Below are 19,758 nucleotides of genomic sequence, written 5' to 3'. Positions count from 1 at the left end.
TTCGAGCAACTGAAGGTGGGATATTTTCAAGCATTACCAGGGAAAACACGATAAAGTCTCTTCTCTTAACATGAATTTACTTGTTAAGAGAAGAACATGTTATTTTGTTGTAAAAAGCATTACTTGAAAACGGAAAACATGATTGTAACGTCAGGATAGATCAGGTTACTAATTATTTTAATTTACTTTTTTTTCTTTCTCCAAAAATACTTTACTCAAGTTACATTTTTCTTGAATTTATACTTTATTTTTGTTGTTGTTTTCAGTGTGACATTAATAACCCTTTTAAGTAATTAATTGTTTGTTTGTTTTACACCAGTAAGTAAATACTTTTACAACAGAGGGCTGGCTTTATTTGTTTGTAAACAAATATGTTTTGTTTTTTGCATTCATTAAGAAAATAAATGAGAACTGACTTTGCTCTTTTTGTCTTTTTACTGCATTCGACTCATGAGTGCCCTGGAAAACAAAGGCAAAACAAGTGAGAAATCTTGTTTGTATTTGCTTTTTATTTCACTAAACGAGTCAGTAGTGTCCACTTATTAGAAGCAAAACCGTATTTACATCGCAGACATCTCTGTCGCTTGATTTCAATGGATCAAGTGAGGTTTATAAAACCAAATTGAGGAAATGCACAACAAACGCCTGTTACAAGTGAGACTTGGATAAACTTGGAAGAAAAGAACATCAAGTAACGCAACGTGTCTCTGAGGGGTACAAAAAAACTTGTTTTGCCATTTTTGAAAGTACAACACCGGCAGCAGAGCAACGCTTTTGGTCCCATTAGATAACAATGTACACGTTAAATGTTGAACAGATGTCTGTAAACTACAGTGAAGTCAAAAATGTATATTGAGGCACTTCCCCGGTGTTTCCAACGTTTCGTCTTTGCTCACACGGCCGTCTTGCCGTACATGTTGGCTATCTGCTCCTGGAACAAGCGTCGGATGTCGGCGCGTCGGCTCTTCAGCGTGGGCGTGAGGAGGCCGTTGGCCACGCTGAACGTCTCGGGGTGCAAGTGGAGGTCTTTCACCTGGAATGAAACACAAGGGCAAGTCAGTACAGTGGCACCTTGCTAACTTTTCGTGACAACAATCTGCTAGCTTTACGCTAACACAAAATGCACACGGACGCTAGGGTCGGTGATGGCGTCGTCATAATGCTTCAAATAATGGAAATGAACATGAGCGCTCAGGGCGGCTCTCAATCTGAAAAGCGCAGGTAGAAAGTGTGCGTGGTGTCGGCTGAGCTCTCGCTGGTTATGTAAACCTTCTTCAGTCCCAATTGCTGGAACTAGAGGGGGGAGGGGAGACCCAGAGAAGAGGTCAAAGGGTACTCTTAAGGCCAAACTATTTCAAGGCACAACACGAGTATGTACTGCAGTGTTTTGGAATGTGTGACTTTTAGCTGAAACCAAGTGACGGGTTCCTCACTTGTTCAAAGGATTTGAGTCCCGCCTCCTTGCCAATCTCTCTCATGTCCTCCAAAACTGCCTTCTTTACGTCCTGCGAGAAAGACGGTCGATAAATATATTTATTTGTGTGTTTTTTGCAAAAAGTGTGACAAAATGTGCACAATATTTCATCTTATTACTTACAGGAGTTTGACACAGTTCCTCATATGAGTCCACGAACCCTCGCTCCTTAGCCCAGGCCACGAAAACCTCACGGTCGGGGACAACGATGCCTACCAGGTAAGACTGACCACAGGGGAAATGCAAGGAACAATCATTAACGTTAAAACTTTGTTTTTAAATGTCTTTCGCTCTTTTGTTTGGAAATGCTTTTGAAATGTTGCACTTTTCATTGTAAAGCACATTGAGTTACCTGGTATATAAAATGCACTATATTAACCTTTTTTTTACAGGAGCGTGACAGTGAAAAATGAGAAAATAGATTTGTCCGCATTACAATTTCGTCTCAACTTCCAAATATTCCCCGTGGGCACCCTGGTGAAATTTGGAAGGAAAATTGAGGAGGGCTCAAGTTAATATGAACCTAGCGTGAGCAAGCTGCGTGCAGCACACGGTACCTGTAAACTATCTCCATGCACAAAAACCTGCAGCACAGGCATACAGCGCGTGTAAATGTTTTCGATCTTCTCCGGGGCGACGTACTCTCCCTGCGACAGCTTGAAGATGTGTTTCTTCCTGTCAATGATGCGCAGCGTCCCGTTCTGACGGAGCAAAACCAGCAACAATAGGATTCGGCGGTTTTGTTTTGGTTCACTACAAATGACAGACCAAAACTATAGAAAGAAGAAATCAAATTGACGTCTTGAGTTTTAGATGACAGACTTACTGGAAGCCACTGTCCAACGTCTCCACTGTGCAGCCAGCCGTCACTGTCCAAAGCTTCTGCCGTCCTTTCGGGGTCCTTCAAGTAACCTCGGAACACGCTGGGACCGCGGATACAGATCTGACAATCAGAAAAACGCAAGAATCCATAGTCAGCAGGCGCCGCCATTTTGTAAATTTTTTTTTTCAGGTCATGTAAAAACACAACTGAGATCATGTGGTTGCCAAAGTGTCCTTCTAACTGGGAAGCGGCTTTGTTCAGAATTAACTCATTTGGTACCAGCCAATTCTAGACCAAGTCTGAAAAGACGTTTAAAAACGTCTTTGGGAGTGAATGAGTGCCTTTCAAAGTCATGTTAAATGGCTTGTCTTTGCGCCAAGTATACCTTTTGTAAATATGGTAAGTTAATGTTGGGGGGTAAAAAAAAAAACTTTTTTTTTGGTAATAAACACAAAAACGTGATATTTGAAGAGGGGTTTGGTGACTTCTTCCATTCACATATAACATTCTCACCTCTCCCTCTCCATTCTTTGCAAAGTAGTTCATGTCGGGGATATCCACCAGCTTGACTGTAGCACAGGGCAGAGGAGCGCCAACGTGTCCTGACAAACGCACACTAAATGTCACACCAGTAAAGGAAACCGTCTGTCCATTACAAAAAAAAAAAGTTTGTGTGTATATATATATATATATATATATATATATTTTTTTTTTAAAGTAAATAAATTGTTTTTTTTCAGGAACTATAGAGTGCGTGTGTGAAAGGTTATACTTCTCGAAAACTAACCACGAACCTACTATGTCACCAATTGACCTGAAATAGCCGTTCCCCAGCCTAACCTGCCGTCCAGTCTCCCGGCATGGAGAAGGTGCATCCCGCCGTGCACTCTGTCTGGCCGTAGCCTTCAAAAATGAGACATCCCATCGTAGCTCGCAGAAAGGAGAGCACCATGGGGCAAATGGGCGCCGATGCGGTCAGGGCGAAGCGCAGGTTTCCTCCGAAGTTGGACTGGAACACAGGCAAGCCACGTGACTTTTTTTTTTTTTAAGCAACAATAACGAGAGCAAGATCCCACTTCAACAGCAAGTCAGACCATATTTTTCCCATCGACCTCCGTCGAGCCAAAATGTTCCGTTGCCAGCGTGCGCGCGCGTGTCTCCAATACACTCCCACAGGCGCAATATGCTGCGTTTGTTTTTGGCACCGCTCACTGGAAGAGCTCAGCTTCTCCGACTAACTTTTCATGCAACATGGTGGACTCACTGCAAGCTGCTTCGTGCTCTCTGTCTGCTTAAAGGCTGGATAGAAAACATTGTTTGCTTTATTTCTGAAGTGAATGTAATCACGCTCGAACAGAATTTTAGTGCTAAACTGGCAACATTTGCTTCAAGAGGTTAGCTTAGCATCTAGGGAGTACATCGCCTCTTGCCCGGTCCACTGCAATAGACTCTAGCCAAGAAAATGAACAAAGTAGCTAAATCTAAACTTAAAAAAAAAACATTTCCGTTAATGAAATTTAATAAAAAATGAAAACTAACTGTCGCTTCCTCTTACGTTTAAAAAAAAATAAATAAAAGTGAAAAGATACTTCTCTTTCAATTAATATCATGCATGAGCATTTGGCATTCATTTTAAGTATTCATTTTGGAATTGTACCGTGTCGTTTCAGATTTGTAATTTAACACAATGTTTTAGATCATTTTCAGTAACCCCTTTTTCAATCTTGCACTTGGCAAACACTTCATATAAAAAAACTAAACCTAACACTAAAACTAATCAAAATTAACCTCAAATGAAGCATTTTTGGAAAAAATTGACTACTGAAAACGAATCAACCTGCTCTAAAAAAACGAATTCAAACTGAATCTAAATAAGTGAAAGCCAAAATGAATTTTTTTAAAAAATCCCAAACTTTTATAAACCCGACTCCAACTCACGGCGATCTGAATTACATAACCCGAGAGAAAAGAAGACTGTAAAAAAGGTCATTGGCTCCACCCACCTGAATCCTGTTGAAGACCAGTTTATCCCAAAGACTGTTGTTGCGTACGAGGCCGCTGCTGAGCTCGGCCTGCTTCCTCCTGACTGCAAAGTGAAGCAAAGCTCGCCTCAGCGGAGACGTCACTGAGCCCAGGATCTGAACAGGGAGCGGACTTGAAGAAAAAAAAAAACGCAAACGGTGATCTGGCGGATGACGGGCGTCATCTGTAAAGCAGACCTTGTCGTAGATGCGGTTCAGCACACGGGGCACGACGGGGAAGAGGGTGGGCTTGAGTGTTTTGATGTCGTCCATCAGGAGGGAAATGTCCCCTTGGTAAAAGCCCACTCGAGCTCCGTGGCAGAACATGGATACCTGACACGGGAATAGTCTTCATTTAGATGTCAAAGCAGCCGAAGAAAATAAAGACGGAGTCTGAGTGCGAATGGACATTTGACCACTATGATGGAGCAAAATTTTACAATCCATTACCAGAATTTCCACAATATTCTACTTTTCATTTTCTTTGCCTTGAAATGTTTTGACACCTTTTTTTTGGAACTGATTTTAAGTGTTAATTATGTGAAGCACATAGAGTTATCTCGTGTATGTTGTGCTTGTATATATGCTGCCCAAAAACTCAAAAGAAAAGTCAGTCGAATGACATCTAGTGTCAGGAATAAGAATAGACACTCGGTAATGTACCGTATTTTCCGCACTATAAGGTGCTTGGGAGTATAAGGCGCACCTTCAATGAATGGTCCATTTTAAAGCTGTTTTCATATATAAGGTGCACCACATTATTAGGCACATAGAATAGAAGCTACAATAGTGGCTGTGGTTGCATTATGCAGCCACTAGATGGAGCTCTGGTAAAGAGAATACAATACATACAGCTTTATTTATACTGTATAGCGCTTTCACAACTGATGCAGCTGTCACAAAGCGCTTTAAGGAACATTTAAAATACTACGTCCAAGAAGTCAGAATTTTGATCCATACAGAAAGTGCATCAGATTATTAAGGCGCACTGTCAGGTTTTGTGAAAATGGAATGCTTTTAGGTGCACCTCATAGTGCGGAAAATACGGTACATGGAAAGCCGACATAATTCCGCACCGTCCCACATTACTTAGCAAGGAGAAACAATCATTAGGTGACCCTACAATACGCAAACAGCTCACCGTTATGTGAGTGCCGCAAATGGCAGATGACAATGCTCGTGGGCTAATGGCGCTAACTGATCCACGACCATACGGGCTATTATAACTGCAGGATACAAGCACATTTCAGGTTCTTATTTTTGTCGTGAATTCATACTCTCATACACTTTGAACGATCTCCCTTACGCTCCATCATAGCTCAAATGTCCTGCTTCTAACGGCGAATAATGAATAAACAATCAACGCTCTTGCAGCTCAATTGCTACAAGACTCCATTAATTAACTTCTCGATGAGTTGTCCTGCGATGAGCCCACCTGGATCATCCTCTCAAACATGTGTGCCAGAGGCAGGTAGGAAATGGAAACGTCTTCTTGTCGGATGACAAAAGAACCCTGGCAGAGGGAAAATAACCAGAGAAATGTTTCAATCCTCCGGGGAGACATGACGCCTCGGAGGCAATCAAACACGTTGCGTGCTTTTCCCCCCCTCCGGCATTTAGAAAGCAGTCTGTCTTTAAAGAGGCAATTAGTTTAAGCAGCTCGCAGCCACAGGGCCAATCAAACTCCCTGGGGCTTGCCTGCACATAAACAAACGAAGACATTAGTGGCGCGTCCCGAGCGCTTTGCGAGCTGTACAGCGTGGGTCGTAAAAGACGCCGCCTGTGGGCAACGCTGCCGTGATGTGAGCAGGGGATGATTAGGAGGTACCTGTGGTTCCACTGGTGAAGCAAACCACGGCCAGATCCTGAGGCTGGGGGGGCTGAAGCGGAAGCGAGGAAAAAAATATATATGAATACCGAACACCTCCACTAACTCTTGAAGCATTCAGGGGGAATTTGCACGGCTGATCTTAATGCCCAATTCTGATTTATTTTTTTTTTTTGTGTCACCGAAAAAAACAAATCAACCATCAAATCATTTAATGTGTACACATGTATGTATACACTTTTTTCTGCTTTTAGTGGATTGATGAATATCTCAGCATGGGACTAAAACATGGAAGTGTGTCACTCACATTGTGCAAATCCGTTCATAGGCTGAGAGAACCGAAAACTCACCAAAGGCTCTTTGAGGTTCTGCCTTCCGAGATCCTACAATATGCACAAGGAGGATAAGTGTAAATATGATAATGAGTGAAATAAAAAAACCCTTGAGTGTACACTGTCTGCTCACCATGAGCTGTGTCAGTGTGAGAACCTCCACCTGGCAACCACAGGCCCTCTCGGCGAAAGCCTCGCTGAAGTCGTCGAAGAGAACCAGACAGCAGAGTTTGGGAGTGACGCCCTTCTCCTTATTCTCCAACAGGGAAGCGGCCTTCTCTTCACGGTCGCACACCACCAGGGAGATCTCCGCTAAAGTCCACCGCCACACAAGCACAACTGTGAGTTCTACCGATCGGCAATAAATATTACAAATATAATTATTATTGGTCCAATATGTGCTTCATATCCCCCAAACAGGACGTCTTACCCAAGTGGAGAATATGGACCATGGCCTCCAGCCCCAGTGTGTCATAAAGAGGAACCAAGGCCATGGAGTAAGTGTAGCAGGCCAGCTCTGTAATGACCCACTGCCGCCAACAGAGGGAGACAAAGCAGCACTTTTACACTCGCGTCCCCCAAACACTTCCTTGCTCGGTCAGTCAGATAACAGCTTTCAAAATGAACTAAAATGTCAGCCAAACGGACAAAGACACTCAGGGAAAAAATATAATTATGGTTTTGGAGCTAATCTCGTTGCTTAAATGGAGCAAATAATAGTTTTTGCCCTTTTTAGTCTGTGAAAATGGTCTTGCCTGTCGGGTGTAATAGAAATGATGATTACAGCAGCTGACTTGAATGAGGAATCGCTGTCTGGAGACACACAGTGCCTGCGGCCTCCACATATCGATTTATAAAAGTAAATACACTTTAAGGACACAAAGAAACTGCAAAAAGGAACTTTAGAGCATCATTCTGGGCTTCCCAGACATGTTTTGCGGTGGACTTTGGTAGAAGTACACTATGCCAATGTTATGAGGTCACAACAAAGGTCAAAAGAAAACTTGGCAGTTCATCATTTTAAATTTGGGCCTTAAAGGGCTATTAAGTTTTGAACAGCAAGGTACTGAGGGGTTTTTGAAATATGACAGCGTAATCCAGAATCTGTACATAAACTAGAATGTGTGAGAGATAGATACTCTATCATGAGCACAATTAGTAAATTTCTTACAGAAATATTCCAAAACAGGAATATAAAACATTCAAATTCAGAAAAAAACACGCAACAATCAAAAACAATAAATATGAAGAGCCGACGTTCATCTGGGAATTATTAATACATGCATGCATCGCTTACACTTCCTCTCCTTATGTGCCGCTGTTTTGGTTAGCAACACAGTTCAATTGAACCAAGCAGCTGCTCCCTTGTTCTCTCGTAATCACACTTACTACCATTTCTTTCCCCCAATAACAGCAGGCGTTTATTTTGAAATTGTACCACAAATGATGCCCAAGGATATCAATGGAGAGCCTGATGATTGCCGGTTTTGCAGTCCTGTATTTATTCCATTTTTGGTCCGGTCACATGACATCAGATCACATCAGACTCGAGCCTCCCTGTTGTCATTGCTGAATAAATTGGGGGGGGGGGGGGGCCGTGGCCCTCAAAAAGGGGGGGGGGGGGGACATGCTGCCTATAGATAACAGCAGGGATGCAAACATACTGTACCTCCGGTCTGTTCTGTGCAAATATACCAACAAATTGCTCCGGGTTGGGCTTGCAGCCTCGAGCCAACAGACCAGAACCCATCATCTGCGCTCGTTCGGCCACCTGAAGGGTCCAAAGACAAATGGTTGAAACGTGAGCTTGAGAATACAAACAAAAATGTCATACCTCAGTGTAGGATATCCACTGGTAGGGTTGGCCTGGCTTCCTGAAGCCAAGACATGGTGCGTTACCTAAAAAGTAACACAAACGTTCATCTACTGTTATTGGTTATTTGAGCCAGTGATCAACCACTTTTTTTTTTCCACCCCGAACAGCAGGGGTTTTTTTTTTTGTTTTGTTTTTTTGTGCATTGACTTGCGCAAGCGAAGGGTGGGTCATGTTTTTACATTGTGCGTTATTTTAAGAGGGATGTGCATTATTTTAACAGGTGTGTGTGTTCAATGTCTATATCGGATGCATCGCAACAGTTTCAGTCGAGTAGTTGTTGATTGATGGGAGTGCCACTGCTGAGAAAATACCGATAATACCGTTGAACATTCCTACCCTGTCCCAAATCATCCCATTGGTTCCTGTCTTTTTTTTTTTCTTCTTCAGCAATTAAACTGAAGAGGCTCTGAAGGTACAGATTGATTGTGGAGAGGTGATCTTATCGTCAATACATCATCCCGAATCTATATTTCTGTACCCCCCAATGTCGCAACGTCCTTTCGTCAGTTTACCCTGATGACCTGCGGGGCCCAATCACCAACTGATTTAATGTTGCAAACAACAGCAAATGTGGCTGCTGATGGGGAGCCATCGGTGCAATGATGCTGCAGGCTCAAAGAGAAGACGGGCTGATTGGTTATTGATTCATCATGCCTTGAAGAAATGGAGACAGAATAGGGTGCCCCCGTTGGCCGCAACTTAGGACTGACTGGAGATGATTGACTCTAAACTCGTTTGCAATCTAGAGACATGAGGTACGGGAAGTGGAGCTACGTCCAAAACATTTTCAACTATGTGTCATTTAGATACTTCTGAGAACCGAACAGAGTCAAGAAGGACATTTATTAAAATTCCCATTCCAGTTTCAAACATGATTGTACAATGATGACTTCATTCTAACATTCCGTGTCCCACCTGCAATCCTCAGGCCTCTCTGGAACATGTCATAAGCCGTCCTGGTGTCATCATGGTAGAACTCCAGGAGCGAGTCATCTTGAAGGAGAGCTGATCGCCTGCAGCTGGGATCCCCCTACGGCAAAACACCGCGACAGTAAGTTCCCCAAAACGACACCGAGCGGAGCCGCGGACGACGCGGCCACTAACGCACATTCACAGCGACAGATTGGGCCTGAAGGTCACAGGGAGGGCGCATGGGCCGCGGACGGGTCACCAGCCAGTATGCGGTGAGCGAGGCAAGGGCTCCGATACCCAGCAGGGACAACGAGGACAGAGAGGACAGCGAGAAAGATGAAGGCAGGGACAGCGGACACCAGTCTCCAGCCCGATCTGATTCGGAAACTTGAAGTCCCATGTTGGATCGAAGTAACTGTAACCACTCCTGGAAATTCATGGCTGACACAAAGATCGCTGCATTGGTTGCTAGACGGAAAAAAAAATAGCAATACTCACATGCATATATTCGTGATCGTCTTGCAAAGAACGACTAATATTACTGCAGCTTTTTGAAGCGCTAGAGGGCCTGGACCATGTACTGTACAGCCGTATGCCTGAGTTATACTGCCACCAGGTGGCAAAGGTGCGCACACCAGAAGGAGCAGCACAATGTGCTGGTACATTGAAGTGAAGCCAAAAAAATGGGGCAAAAACCGCCTGGCAGAGTAATTCAAAACAATTTTGTGGCAGTTATTAAGGCTACAAGATATTGACGATTCACTTTTGCGGAAGTCGTTCCTGTTAATTCCCACCTATAAATAAATCAATTAATTCTCACACTTTGAAGAAGTTTCCAATGTTTGAAATATGAGTGACATTTTGCAACCCTAAAGTCAAACGTTTTTTTTTTCTGAATATTTTCAAGAGAAGGCATGCTTGAATAATGACTGAATTAATTGCAGATTCAAAATGGATCATTTTTTTCCATCTTGACTCCTGATTTTTTTTTACATTGGGCTCCATTGAAAAGAAGAAGAAAGTATGCATCTTGGTTGAAGTTATTACTAAGTGACAGCTTCTGACATTGCTACTCAAAAAAATCTAGATAGCCCCTATTCAGTAAAACTGCACATTTCAGAGTAGCCTTTTATTGTGCACTTGTGCAATAATCCTGCTGCCTAATCAGTATCTTGACATGATTAGCTCGGCAAAGGAGAGGTGCGCACTAATACAGACAGGTTGGTGAACCAGCATCCTGTCATGTACATGACCACAATTCAGATGTTTTTTCTTTTTTTTAAACCCCCCCCCCAACTTTCCATCCCTATCTACTATTTGAGCTTCGGAGAGCTCATATTAGAGATGTGTTCATTTTAATTTCATTGGTGAGTGAATGAGCACACACACACACACACACACACACACACACACACACACACACAGACAACCCCTTTCTCCAACCTTTCACCCACTTTCTTTCTCTTTGACTCAGTAGGAGAGGGAAAGCTTTACAACGACTTGCCTCTGTGGACAAAGTGGTGCCCACACTCAGCTTGGCAGGATTCACAGTCGACCACAGTCCCCCCCCCACTTACATGTCCATCAGCAAGCTACAATTTACAGGCTATCTGCAGGTTCAACTTTTTCCACTGCCTGCAGAGTTGCAATTATCACCCAGCCATTTTAGAACATTTCGACTGATCTTTCAAGTGCCACTGAATGTTGTGTTCAGTGACATTAAATAATAACCGGACCGAATCAAAGGAAGACTCGACTCTGTTCTATCACCAGCAAAGAAATGTATTCTTGACTAACGACCAATCAGAACGTGGGTTGAGTTCACCCAAAAACACCAATTTCTAACCTAAAAGTGGAGAAAAGAATTTTTGTGCCCAGCAGAACAGTGACTTTGACACGTTTGTAACACCTCAAACTATAAGACCAAGATGAGAGAAAGGACTTTTGATGGCAAAATAACATCATTAATTTATATATAGATATACTGTACACCTAAGTGTATCAGTGGCTTTTTTTTCAAACGACGTTCCTCACCCAGTGAGTTGGGGAAAAAAAAATGGGACCTGATACCAGCATTACTCGTAAACGTGAAACTTTGTGGATGTTAACATGACAGGAAATGTATCAAAAATCCATGCCTGAGGGCTAGCAAAACGTCATTTGTGTATCTTTGAAGCGGCCATTTTGGGTGAATATTAAGAGCACCTGAACTGATTACTATTTTGCCGTTTTTTTAAAAGCTTTGAACAGATGCTTTCTGGATGAAGAACAACAACAACAAAAAAATGACAGTTGAAGCATCCACTCCCCCGCTCCCTCACCCTCGTATCTGACCACTATTGCCCCCCCCCCTCTTGTCACCCCATTCATAAAGACAATTGTCAAGACCTCGACAGGCACCATTGTCTCACAGCTTCGACTCGCAAGAAAACATGAGACAAAAGGCAGAGGGAAACATTTTGTCTGTTTCTTATATAAAACTGAAATGTATCTATTCAATGAACAAAACAAAACACGGTTTGACCAAGATGTGGTTTTACGTATACAGTACAGTTATATTGATCATTTAAACTTGCATTTTAATGTGCTGCCGTTTCTGCTACAGTGGCACTTCAGAAGGGCGTAAAATTTGGAGTTGTATCGCAACATATTGTCGACGTGTAAATTGGGATTTGTGGTTGAGTCACTTTGCTGAAATGACGACGGGGAAAATTCATCGATTCATCAGTTAATTGTTGTGTATAGCGTTACTTTCAATGGGATGGCGGCGGGGGGGGGGGGCTCTCTTTCGGAATGTTCTGAACTTCTGTTTCATGAGTGCGGCATCGCGCAGAGGCAGCGAAGTACTTGAGAGTGAATCAACAGCGCCGATTGCGGATTCGTCCATTTTGCCATGAAGCGCCTCAACAATTAACGTCGGCAAATAATTGAAATAAAATCTGCCAATTGATTACCGCGCTAATTGTGATTGCCGCAAACCGAACTAGTCAGCATCGGAAAATGAACATGCAGTCATAAGTTTTGCCTTTTAGTGGGACATTTTGAACACATCGGAGGTCAACAAGTGCTACAGAACAGATGTGTGGTCCGCCTTGGAAGCACCACTGCATTTTTCTCCAAATATTAGAAACGCCCGTTTGTAATGCTGAACAGCTTGACATCATGATGAACAACAACCTCAATAATAAACATCGCTAAAGATTTACACTCAATTGACTGTGCCAATCCAAATTTATTCAGGAACAAAATAGTTATACCCACTCATGTAATTACAGTTAATGCAGATAGCAGAACACGACACACACACACACACACACACACACACACACACACACACACACACACACAACACACACACACACACAAAAAAAAAGCAAAGCCACAAACTTAAACCCAGACTAAATAAAACTAGCACGCTAACAATCAGCTCCCCAAACAGGGCATACACACCTTAAACTTTTTTAACTCCCCCTAAATCTGGCTTCCTTCTACTAACTATGCCGTGTTACCTTTCGTCCGAGACCGTCTGGAAATCCAGTGGAGTGCAGCCACCTCGTAAAAATGACACGAAAGCCGACCGAGCGCACCGATGACATCCTGCTTGAGCAACACAATAAAAGCCAAAGAATGCAGCTTCCAAGGCACACGCGTAAGAGCCCGAGGCAACCTGCAGGTCTGTGCACATCCGCGCATGACACCAGCCCAGAGATCAACATCGATATCACATCTGCAAGTCGTTTTAATCTGACGCATTCGCATACGGCGGAGAAGACGGTCGTGGAATAACCCGGCTGGCGGTCGTCAAACTTTGGAAGAAGACATCGGATCATCAAGTTGAACTTATTCTGAAATATATTTTAAATGCCAACCTGTTGTTAATGAAAACATTATTTTGGCTACTAAAATAATAGAGATAGCAGTTAACATCGACTTTTTCCAAGTTCAGCAAGGCCTACAAAACGCCACTCGGTGACAGTCTAACTACGTAAACACCATCCTGTGCCCAACTGACATCTTCAAGGTTGATCAGTTTAACCCTTTCAGGGACAAGCGGTGACTACAGTGGACAGCTTATCATGTTAGGTGGAGACGCGTTATCCATGCAAATGCCCTAATCCGTTCCAAGCCCATCCCAAAATTCAGACAGAAATGTTTTCTAAAGCATAAAAATGCATCAAAATATGTAACAAATGCATGTGCCAATTACATTATTGCACAATAAATGACAATTTAAATAAACAAAGAAAAAAAATGATGGTCATCGAACCTTAAACTGCATCCTCATCGTTTTTTGCCCTCTTTGTTCATGTTCTGTCTCCGAAGAGGTTTTTGCCTGGTGTTTTGTAAAGAACTGATCCAAGGACGTTTGCTTTTATTGGCTTTTAACAATCGTTCGAAAATGTCCAGAGCAAATATCAGGATAGTGAGCGATCGCCCGACTGGTGAGCACTTTTTCTGGGTGATTCGCATTTACGTAAAACTAACGGAACGCCTCATGGTTCGAGGGGCAAATGACGAGGATGCTGCATAGACACATATCTATTTATCTATCTACACACACAGACACACACGGTCGAGGTTCCTCCTAGCCAATGGGATGCCAGGATGATGCTAGGTAATAGCCAATGGCAGAGCAGCGGCAAGTATGTTGCGTTCAGGAAACTCCTGTATTTTAACCTTTCGTATCTTGAAATTTCTTTTGTAACAAGAGGCAATATTTTCCTGTTGAGGCGTTTCGTAACTTGAAAACTTCGTATGATGATATTATATTACAGAATCGAATTCGCTTGATACTTGAATCCAGTTAATAAAGTTTAACTTTTTTTTTTTAGAGCATCGCCTGTGCAGTTTGCAGATTTTTTTTGTGTGTGACAAGTACTTCTATCAGTACAAAAAACAGAGACAATAAATGTTTGCCTGACTTGAACGCCAGAGCTGCATAGTAGCTGACTGACAATGAGAGCAATCCTCGGGAAGTCCTCCCCCCTCCGCCCCGACCCAGAAAACTGCAGTTGGCAACACTGGGAGGGGGGAAGTTTTTAATGGGCAAGAGCGTCGGCAACCCAAGGACAAGCTGGAGAAACGAATTCCGCGCTCCGTGCACCCGCAGCATAGCGTGGCCGAGGGGGGGGATGAGGTCGACGGTTCGAGGGGACAAGTGAAGCTGGCTAGTGCAGTGGAGGAACAGAAAAAAACAGGAGAAAGAATGGAACGCTACGTGTTTTGTAACTGCCGTTCCCCGATGAAGCGTGAAAAAACAGACACATTCGGGCAAGTTTGTCTCTCTGAGAAGGGAAGACTGATTGACTGGTGAAACAGAAAAAAAATTCCTGCATCCAGAGAAGACGCTCCACTGTGAGCAGGAGTTATTTTTCCCTCCTGATGTGATCTGGGGTTTGGAAACTAGCAATGTTCATTAAAAGCTGTGATTTTAAGAAAAGAAAAAAACAAAAACAGGAGTTACTTATCAAAAGCACTAAGATTGGTTATCAAGACTGCTATGCTGCTGTACTGTACATTCAAACGTTAATGTCTTACACAAACTAAAAAACTGATTTTACCCCCAAATCTCAATTGAGCACCTGCAGAGTGAACTTAGCCTTTGTTCATTTGTTCATTTCCGCATCGCTGAGAGAGAGCGCTTGTCTCTTTTGAATTTCATCCATGTCCATCCTCTCATATTCCCATTAAGATGCCAGTTCTAAAAGTAGATGTAAGTTTACAAGGCTTATATGCATGTTTAGCATGCATTATTATGATGTTGCTACCCAAATTAGTATGTTTATTCGTCAACAAAATTTCGTCATGACAGAGGGCTTTTCTCCTTTGAAGTGCATCCATGTTCATCCTCTCATAGCCTAAGATCTCATTTCTGTTGATAATAATGCTTTTAGTTTATTATCTCTATTTTTCCCTCTGGATAATTGTGCTTTAGTCTTTAATCCATTTAATATTTTTGTCATTTTTAACAGGTAAAAATTAAATATTTATCAATGTTGGCTATACTTATATCGTGGTAAAAGTGCATCCATGTTCATCCTCTCATAGCCTAAGATCTCATTTCTGTTGATAATAATGTTTTGAGTTTATTATCTCTATTTTTTCCTCTGGATAGCTGTGCTTTATTCTTTATTCCATTTAATATTTTTCTTATTTTTAACAGGTAAAAATTAAATATTCATCAATATTGGCTATACTTATATCGTGGTAATTTTTTTAAGCATTATCGCCCAGCCCTATTTGCCAATTTCATACTGTCATGCTTAAACAGTTAACAGTAATAAATTACACAGGTTCCTGTATCATTTTTCTCTAATCTATTTGAAACTTTAATTCTGGATTGCAAAGTGACTGTTGTGCCTTTTCTCAGAAATAAACTGCCGTAGTCTTTTTTTTTTTTTAATAATTTGTCATTGATTTAATTGGAATGTGATCTATCAAACGTACTCGTTATTTGTTCCTACACAGATTTGAGTACTCGAACTGGTCTGCAAAAAGTGGTACAGTTTTCCAACTGCAGCGCCTCACACAAATCCGAACGACATTGCAAAGTGACTGTTGTGCCTTTTCTCAGAAATAAACTGCCGTAGTCTTTTTTTTTTTTTAATAATTTGTCATTGATTTAATTGGAATGTGATCTATCAAACGTACTCGTTATTTGTTCCTACACAGATTTGAGTACTCGAACTGGTATTAGTCTGTAAAAAGTGGAACAGTTTTCCTATTGCAGCGCCTCACACGAATCCGAATTTAGTAATTGACAAATTGCGAAATGACGACCTTTCTGGCTATGGCGGTGCCAATCAAAATGGCAGACAAGCTCTTTGTAACGGATGCCGCTGGCTCGTGCAGGTGTACTTAATGTGGAAATACGTCGCAAAAGTCGAACGGTCACATATGTGGTTTTCGATCAAACGAACCGACGAAAGGCAATGCGATAGTTAAAAAATAATAATAAAATAAAAAAAAGCTTGGAAACACGAGAGGAAAGTTCGTTCATCATCCATTGTGACTTTCCAGTCTGAGCAGGCGATGAAGGCCACAAAGCGCAATCTTTACCAAACATTAGTGAAATCTCATAACAAGAAGAAAAGATATTACGCATGGAGGACAAAAGTAAATCACCTGTTATCTTCGAACTCCGCGCTTGATGGCTTCGCGCTCCAAAACTACTTCACCGTTCATCCATCGGAATCTGCTCACTCCAAATGTTTGCGCTGATTATCAACTGTTTCCTGTGGCAACTTTCAAATCAAAAGCTCAATTAACTCGCGTTGGCGAAAAGGTCTTTTGAAAATAAAATACTTTATTTGGTGAGTAAAATATAATTTCTTTAATCAATGAAATGTGAAATTTCGGAATTTCCCTGCTAAAGCTGCTGCCCCCGCGACCCGGCCCCGGATGAGCGGTAGAAGATAGATTGGATGGATGGATGTGAAATCTGAGACAAGTTTACGGAATTCTGATTTTATTCTCAGAATACTGACTGTGAGAATTCTCACATTAAAGTCTGAATTCTGTGAATAAAGTCAGAATTCCGACTTTAAAGTCAGAATTCGGAGACAAAAGTGAATTCTTGCCAACGTTGTTTTTTCTTCATTGGTCCTAATCCTCTTCCGTAGAAATAATTGCATTTCAATATAAGAAATAAAAGCTGTCTTCAAATAATTAAATCAAAATGTACTGCACATAAAAGCTGAATAACAATTGCACCTCAATATATATTAAAACAATCACTTCTCAAAAACTAAATGCGATGTACAGTACAGTATTGAGATGAATTCACCTTCACTGGATGTGGACAGTGATTATTTTGTTTACCACAAGAGGGAACCCACATACCACAACCCACTTAAGAGAATCCTACACTTAACTTTGTGGTCGTGACACTAGCATAGTACATGTAAATCTTTAATTTTTTTTATTGTAACCAGTATAGACCCAAGTCCATCCTTGATTTTATTTTCATTTGCTGAATAGTTTCAAGCGGTTACTTTCTTACCATGCCTGTTTGAATCAACAGCTGATTGGCTATACGTTTGACGCAATTCACTTTTGAGCAACGACGTAATAAAATTACAACCTTTCAAAAATGTTAAATTATGAGTTTTTCCCATTCAACGACATAATTTATTTTATTTATCTTGAAATCCAAATGAAAAGACTTCCTGTTCTTTCATTCTTACATTTTTGATTCTCCAAAGGATTTTGCCAAGCTACAAGAAACGGTTCCAATTAAAAACTCAGAATGTGGAGCTGGAGTTGTTTATTGCATCCGACTGCGATGACATCACAAATATGTGTGTGTGTGTGTGTGTGTGTGTGTGTGTGTGTGTGTGTGTGTGTGTGTGTGTTTGTTTGTTTTTAACAAAAGAATGAAACGTGCTCATTGGAGACAACCATGTGTTCCTTATCAAACATAATCTGGTGATAATATAAAATATATGTTTTTCCTGGCAGTGAGTGAATTGTTCTTGACGATTAGACCCCCCGCCCCCCCCCAAAAAAAAGTTCATCCATCATCAGAAGTCCTGCCATGTTGTGCATAGCTCGGCTGCATCTCCTCTATAGTGAGCACATGTACCGCTGCTATTCCAAGTGTGTTTAACCTTAAAGACAAAGCAACACACAAAAAAATTAGGACAAAATATTACACACCCCCCGCCCAAAAAAAAAAAAAAAAAAAAGAATGCTTACTTTGGGGCTGAGCGGTGGACTTAACATTCTTTTACTTAGTCCATCCCAGTTGAATCCTTCAAACCATCTGATGAAAGACAGGACAGTGTTTTTCAAGTACATCATTTAAAATGTACTAAGCAGAGAGGTGGGTAGAGTAGCCAAAAATTGTATTCAAGTAAGAGTATTGTTACATAGAAAAAAAATGAGTGAAGTAAAAAAAAAAAAAAAAAAGGTTAAAAATGGACCTCCAAATAATTACTTAAACAAGCTGTGAATATACTCAGTAATTGGTGAGTAGCATCGTATTTTTTTTTTAATCAGAGCATGTTTTTACAACATAATGGAAATAATGAAAATCAGATCACAAGGCACCACTCTACTCTGACTCTCAGGCTTGCGTCTGGCACAATATAACCTGTAGTCTTACTTGTGCTTCTGAATGTCCTTGGCCCCGTTTCTTCGACTGCCTAGCCTCTCCGAGGGATTGTGCCTTGGCAACGGAGCAGAGAGGACATAAAAATAAGTACACCAGCATGATTGTGTCAGTCAAGATGTAGCGCTGCATCTTTGGTGCTTTCAACACCTGCACAGCATCTTTATGAGACTGGAGGCAATCTTGCTGATTGCTTTAGGGAAGTCGATGTTATCAATGCCGCGCACGGTCTCGCTGAGGAGCCTCATCGGGTCAACGTCGTTGAACGGAATCCTGGAGACACAAGTAGTCTGTCACACGTACAGTTCAAATTCTAAAGTGGATCAGCCCTGAGGTTTAACAAATCAGAATTTGACCAACATTGATCACTGGTGGTGTAAAATAGCCCTTGTTGTATAAAACAGGCCCTAAGAGTCGGCTAAAATCACATAGAATATATAGTTAGTTAGAAATCACTTTTTTTCCCCCCCACATGATTTTGATCATCTTTTTGTCATAATTGTTGAAATATTTTATTATCACAGAAGCTGTATATCTCAAAAGGGACCTGAGTAACGAACAGAAATGACATTATGATAACTGCTTCAACCTTAGGTAAGTCCTGTCTTCTAGTATGAATATATTTCTTTTTGAAATATTTTCAAATGTAATGGAGTGTGTCACCCAAACCAATGCAAACCCATCAGCAAAAGAAATATTCGTATAAAAGTTCTTCTTTTCTTTTTTTTTTTTAACTCATGCCAGTTAACAAAAAAAAACGTTTCTTTGTTTTTTTTTTGTTTTGTTTTTTGGGGATGGTTTTTGGATGATGGTCTGGCCCACTCAACAAAAGGGAAGTTGACAAGTTTAGGGGAACAGATAGCGTATTGTTCCACTCGGTTTCAACCGCATAAGATACTAATAAAGTAATGTGTGAAACTCACCCACCAGTCAGGAGCTCAAACACAAAAACACCCAAAGACCAAAAGTCTGCAGCTACACTGTGGCCTTTGTTGAAGATGACTTCAGGGGCCATGTAGCCTGGAGTGCCACAGAAGGTGTATGTCTTTTTACCCACTTCAATCTTCTTCAAACATTTGGAGCCAACCTGAGGTTGACAAATAAGGACAGTCACACTCAGAAGAATGCGAATGAACTACGTACTACTAATCAGCTAGCTTGCGCGGCGGCGTAAGAAAATGTCATTATGCACCACAGGAGGACAAGCTCAGTGACTGCCTTAATGGCTGTTTTCATTTAATTGTTTTATATTTATGGCTAGAATTGGACAAATACAAATATTTATTGGTATTACAACTTTATAGTCGGGACTGCGCCCTTCCGTGAAGAGTGGCAAAAAAGTGTAGATAGCTAGCTAGCTCATGTCTTTTTTTTTTTTTT

The 19,758-nt window shown here is 41.4% G+C and overlaps 3 protein-coding genes across 3 annotated transcripts in view; 1 reads left to right on the top strand and 2 right to left on the bottom strand.

Annotated features, from left to right (window-relative positions):
• Positions 1-487: 487 nt before the first annotated feature.
• acsl2 (acyl-CoA synthetase long chain family member 2) lies at positions 488-16,499 on the bottom strand. The gene is given in 20 exon segments (XM_019885547.1): positions 488-1,033; positions 1,434-1,505; positions 1,598-1,699; positions 2,032-2,175; positions 2,301-2,417; positions 2,811-2,899; positions 3,138-3,306; positions 4,301-4,435; positions 4,517-4,651; positions 5,754-5,831; positions 6,075-6,143; positions 6,145-6,198; positions 6,497-6,529; positions 6,612-6,790; positions 6,909-7,008; positions 8,148-8,249; positions 8,313-8,377; positions 9,270-9,384; positions 9,463-9,707; positions 16,392-16,499. Coding segments are annotated over 19 exon segments (2,142 nt in total). The 5' UTR covers positions 9,706-9,707; positions 16,392-16,499; the 3' UTR covers positions 488-892.
• The window catches only part of ubl4a (ubiquitin like 4A), a 21,809-nt gene continuing 12,166 nt past the window's right edge, over positions 10,116-19,758 (top strand). Inside the window, exons 1-3 of the mRNA XM_019885453.1 lie at positions 10,116-10,119; positions 10,279-10,287; positions 12,923-12,928. Of these exons, the coding sequence (XP_019741012.1) occupies positions 10,116-10,119; positions 10,279-10,287; positions 12,923-12,928 (19 nt within the window). The remainder of the gene's footprint in view (positions 10,120-10,278; positions 10,288-12,922; positions 12,929-19,758) is intronic.
• prkg1l (protein kinase cGMP-dependent 1, like) overlaps positions 17,518-19,758 on the bottom strand; it is an 8,716-nt gene continuing 6,475 nt past the window's right edge. Inside the window, exons 12-16 of the mRNA XM_019885544.1 lie at positions 19,302-19,465; positions 18,529-18,651; positions 18,373-18,435; positions 17,964-18,030; positions 17,518-17,875 (exon numbers count right to left, since the gene is read on the bottom strand). Coding sequence (XP_019741103.1) covers positions 17,789-17,875; positions 17,964-18,030; positions 18,373-18,435; positions 18,529-18,651; positions 19,302-19,465 — 504 coding nt within the window. The 3' untranslated portion in view covers positions 17,518-17,788. The remainder of the gene's footprint in view (positions 17,876-17,963; positions 18,031-18,372; positions 18,436-18,528; positions 18,652-19,301; positions 19,466-19,758) is intronic.

The sequence above is a fragment of the Hippocampus comes genome, unplaced genomic scaffold (assembly GCF_001891065.2).
Source record: "Hippocampus comes isolate QL1 unplaced genomic scaffold, H_comes_QL1_v1.1 scaffold78, whole genome shotgun sequence".
Lineage (NCBI taxonomy): Eukaryota > Metazoa > Chordata > Actinopteri > Syngnathiformes > Syngnathidae > Hippocampus > Hippocampus comes.
This window is presented reverse-complemented; position numbering and strand designations above follow the sequence as displayed.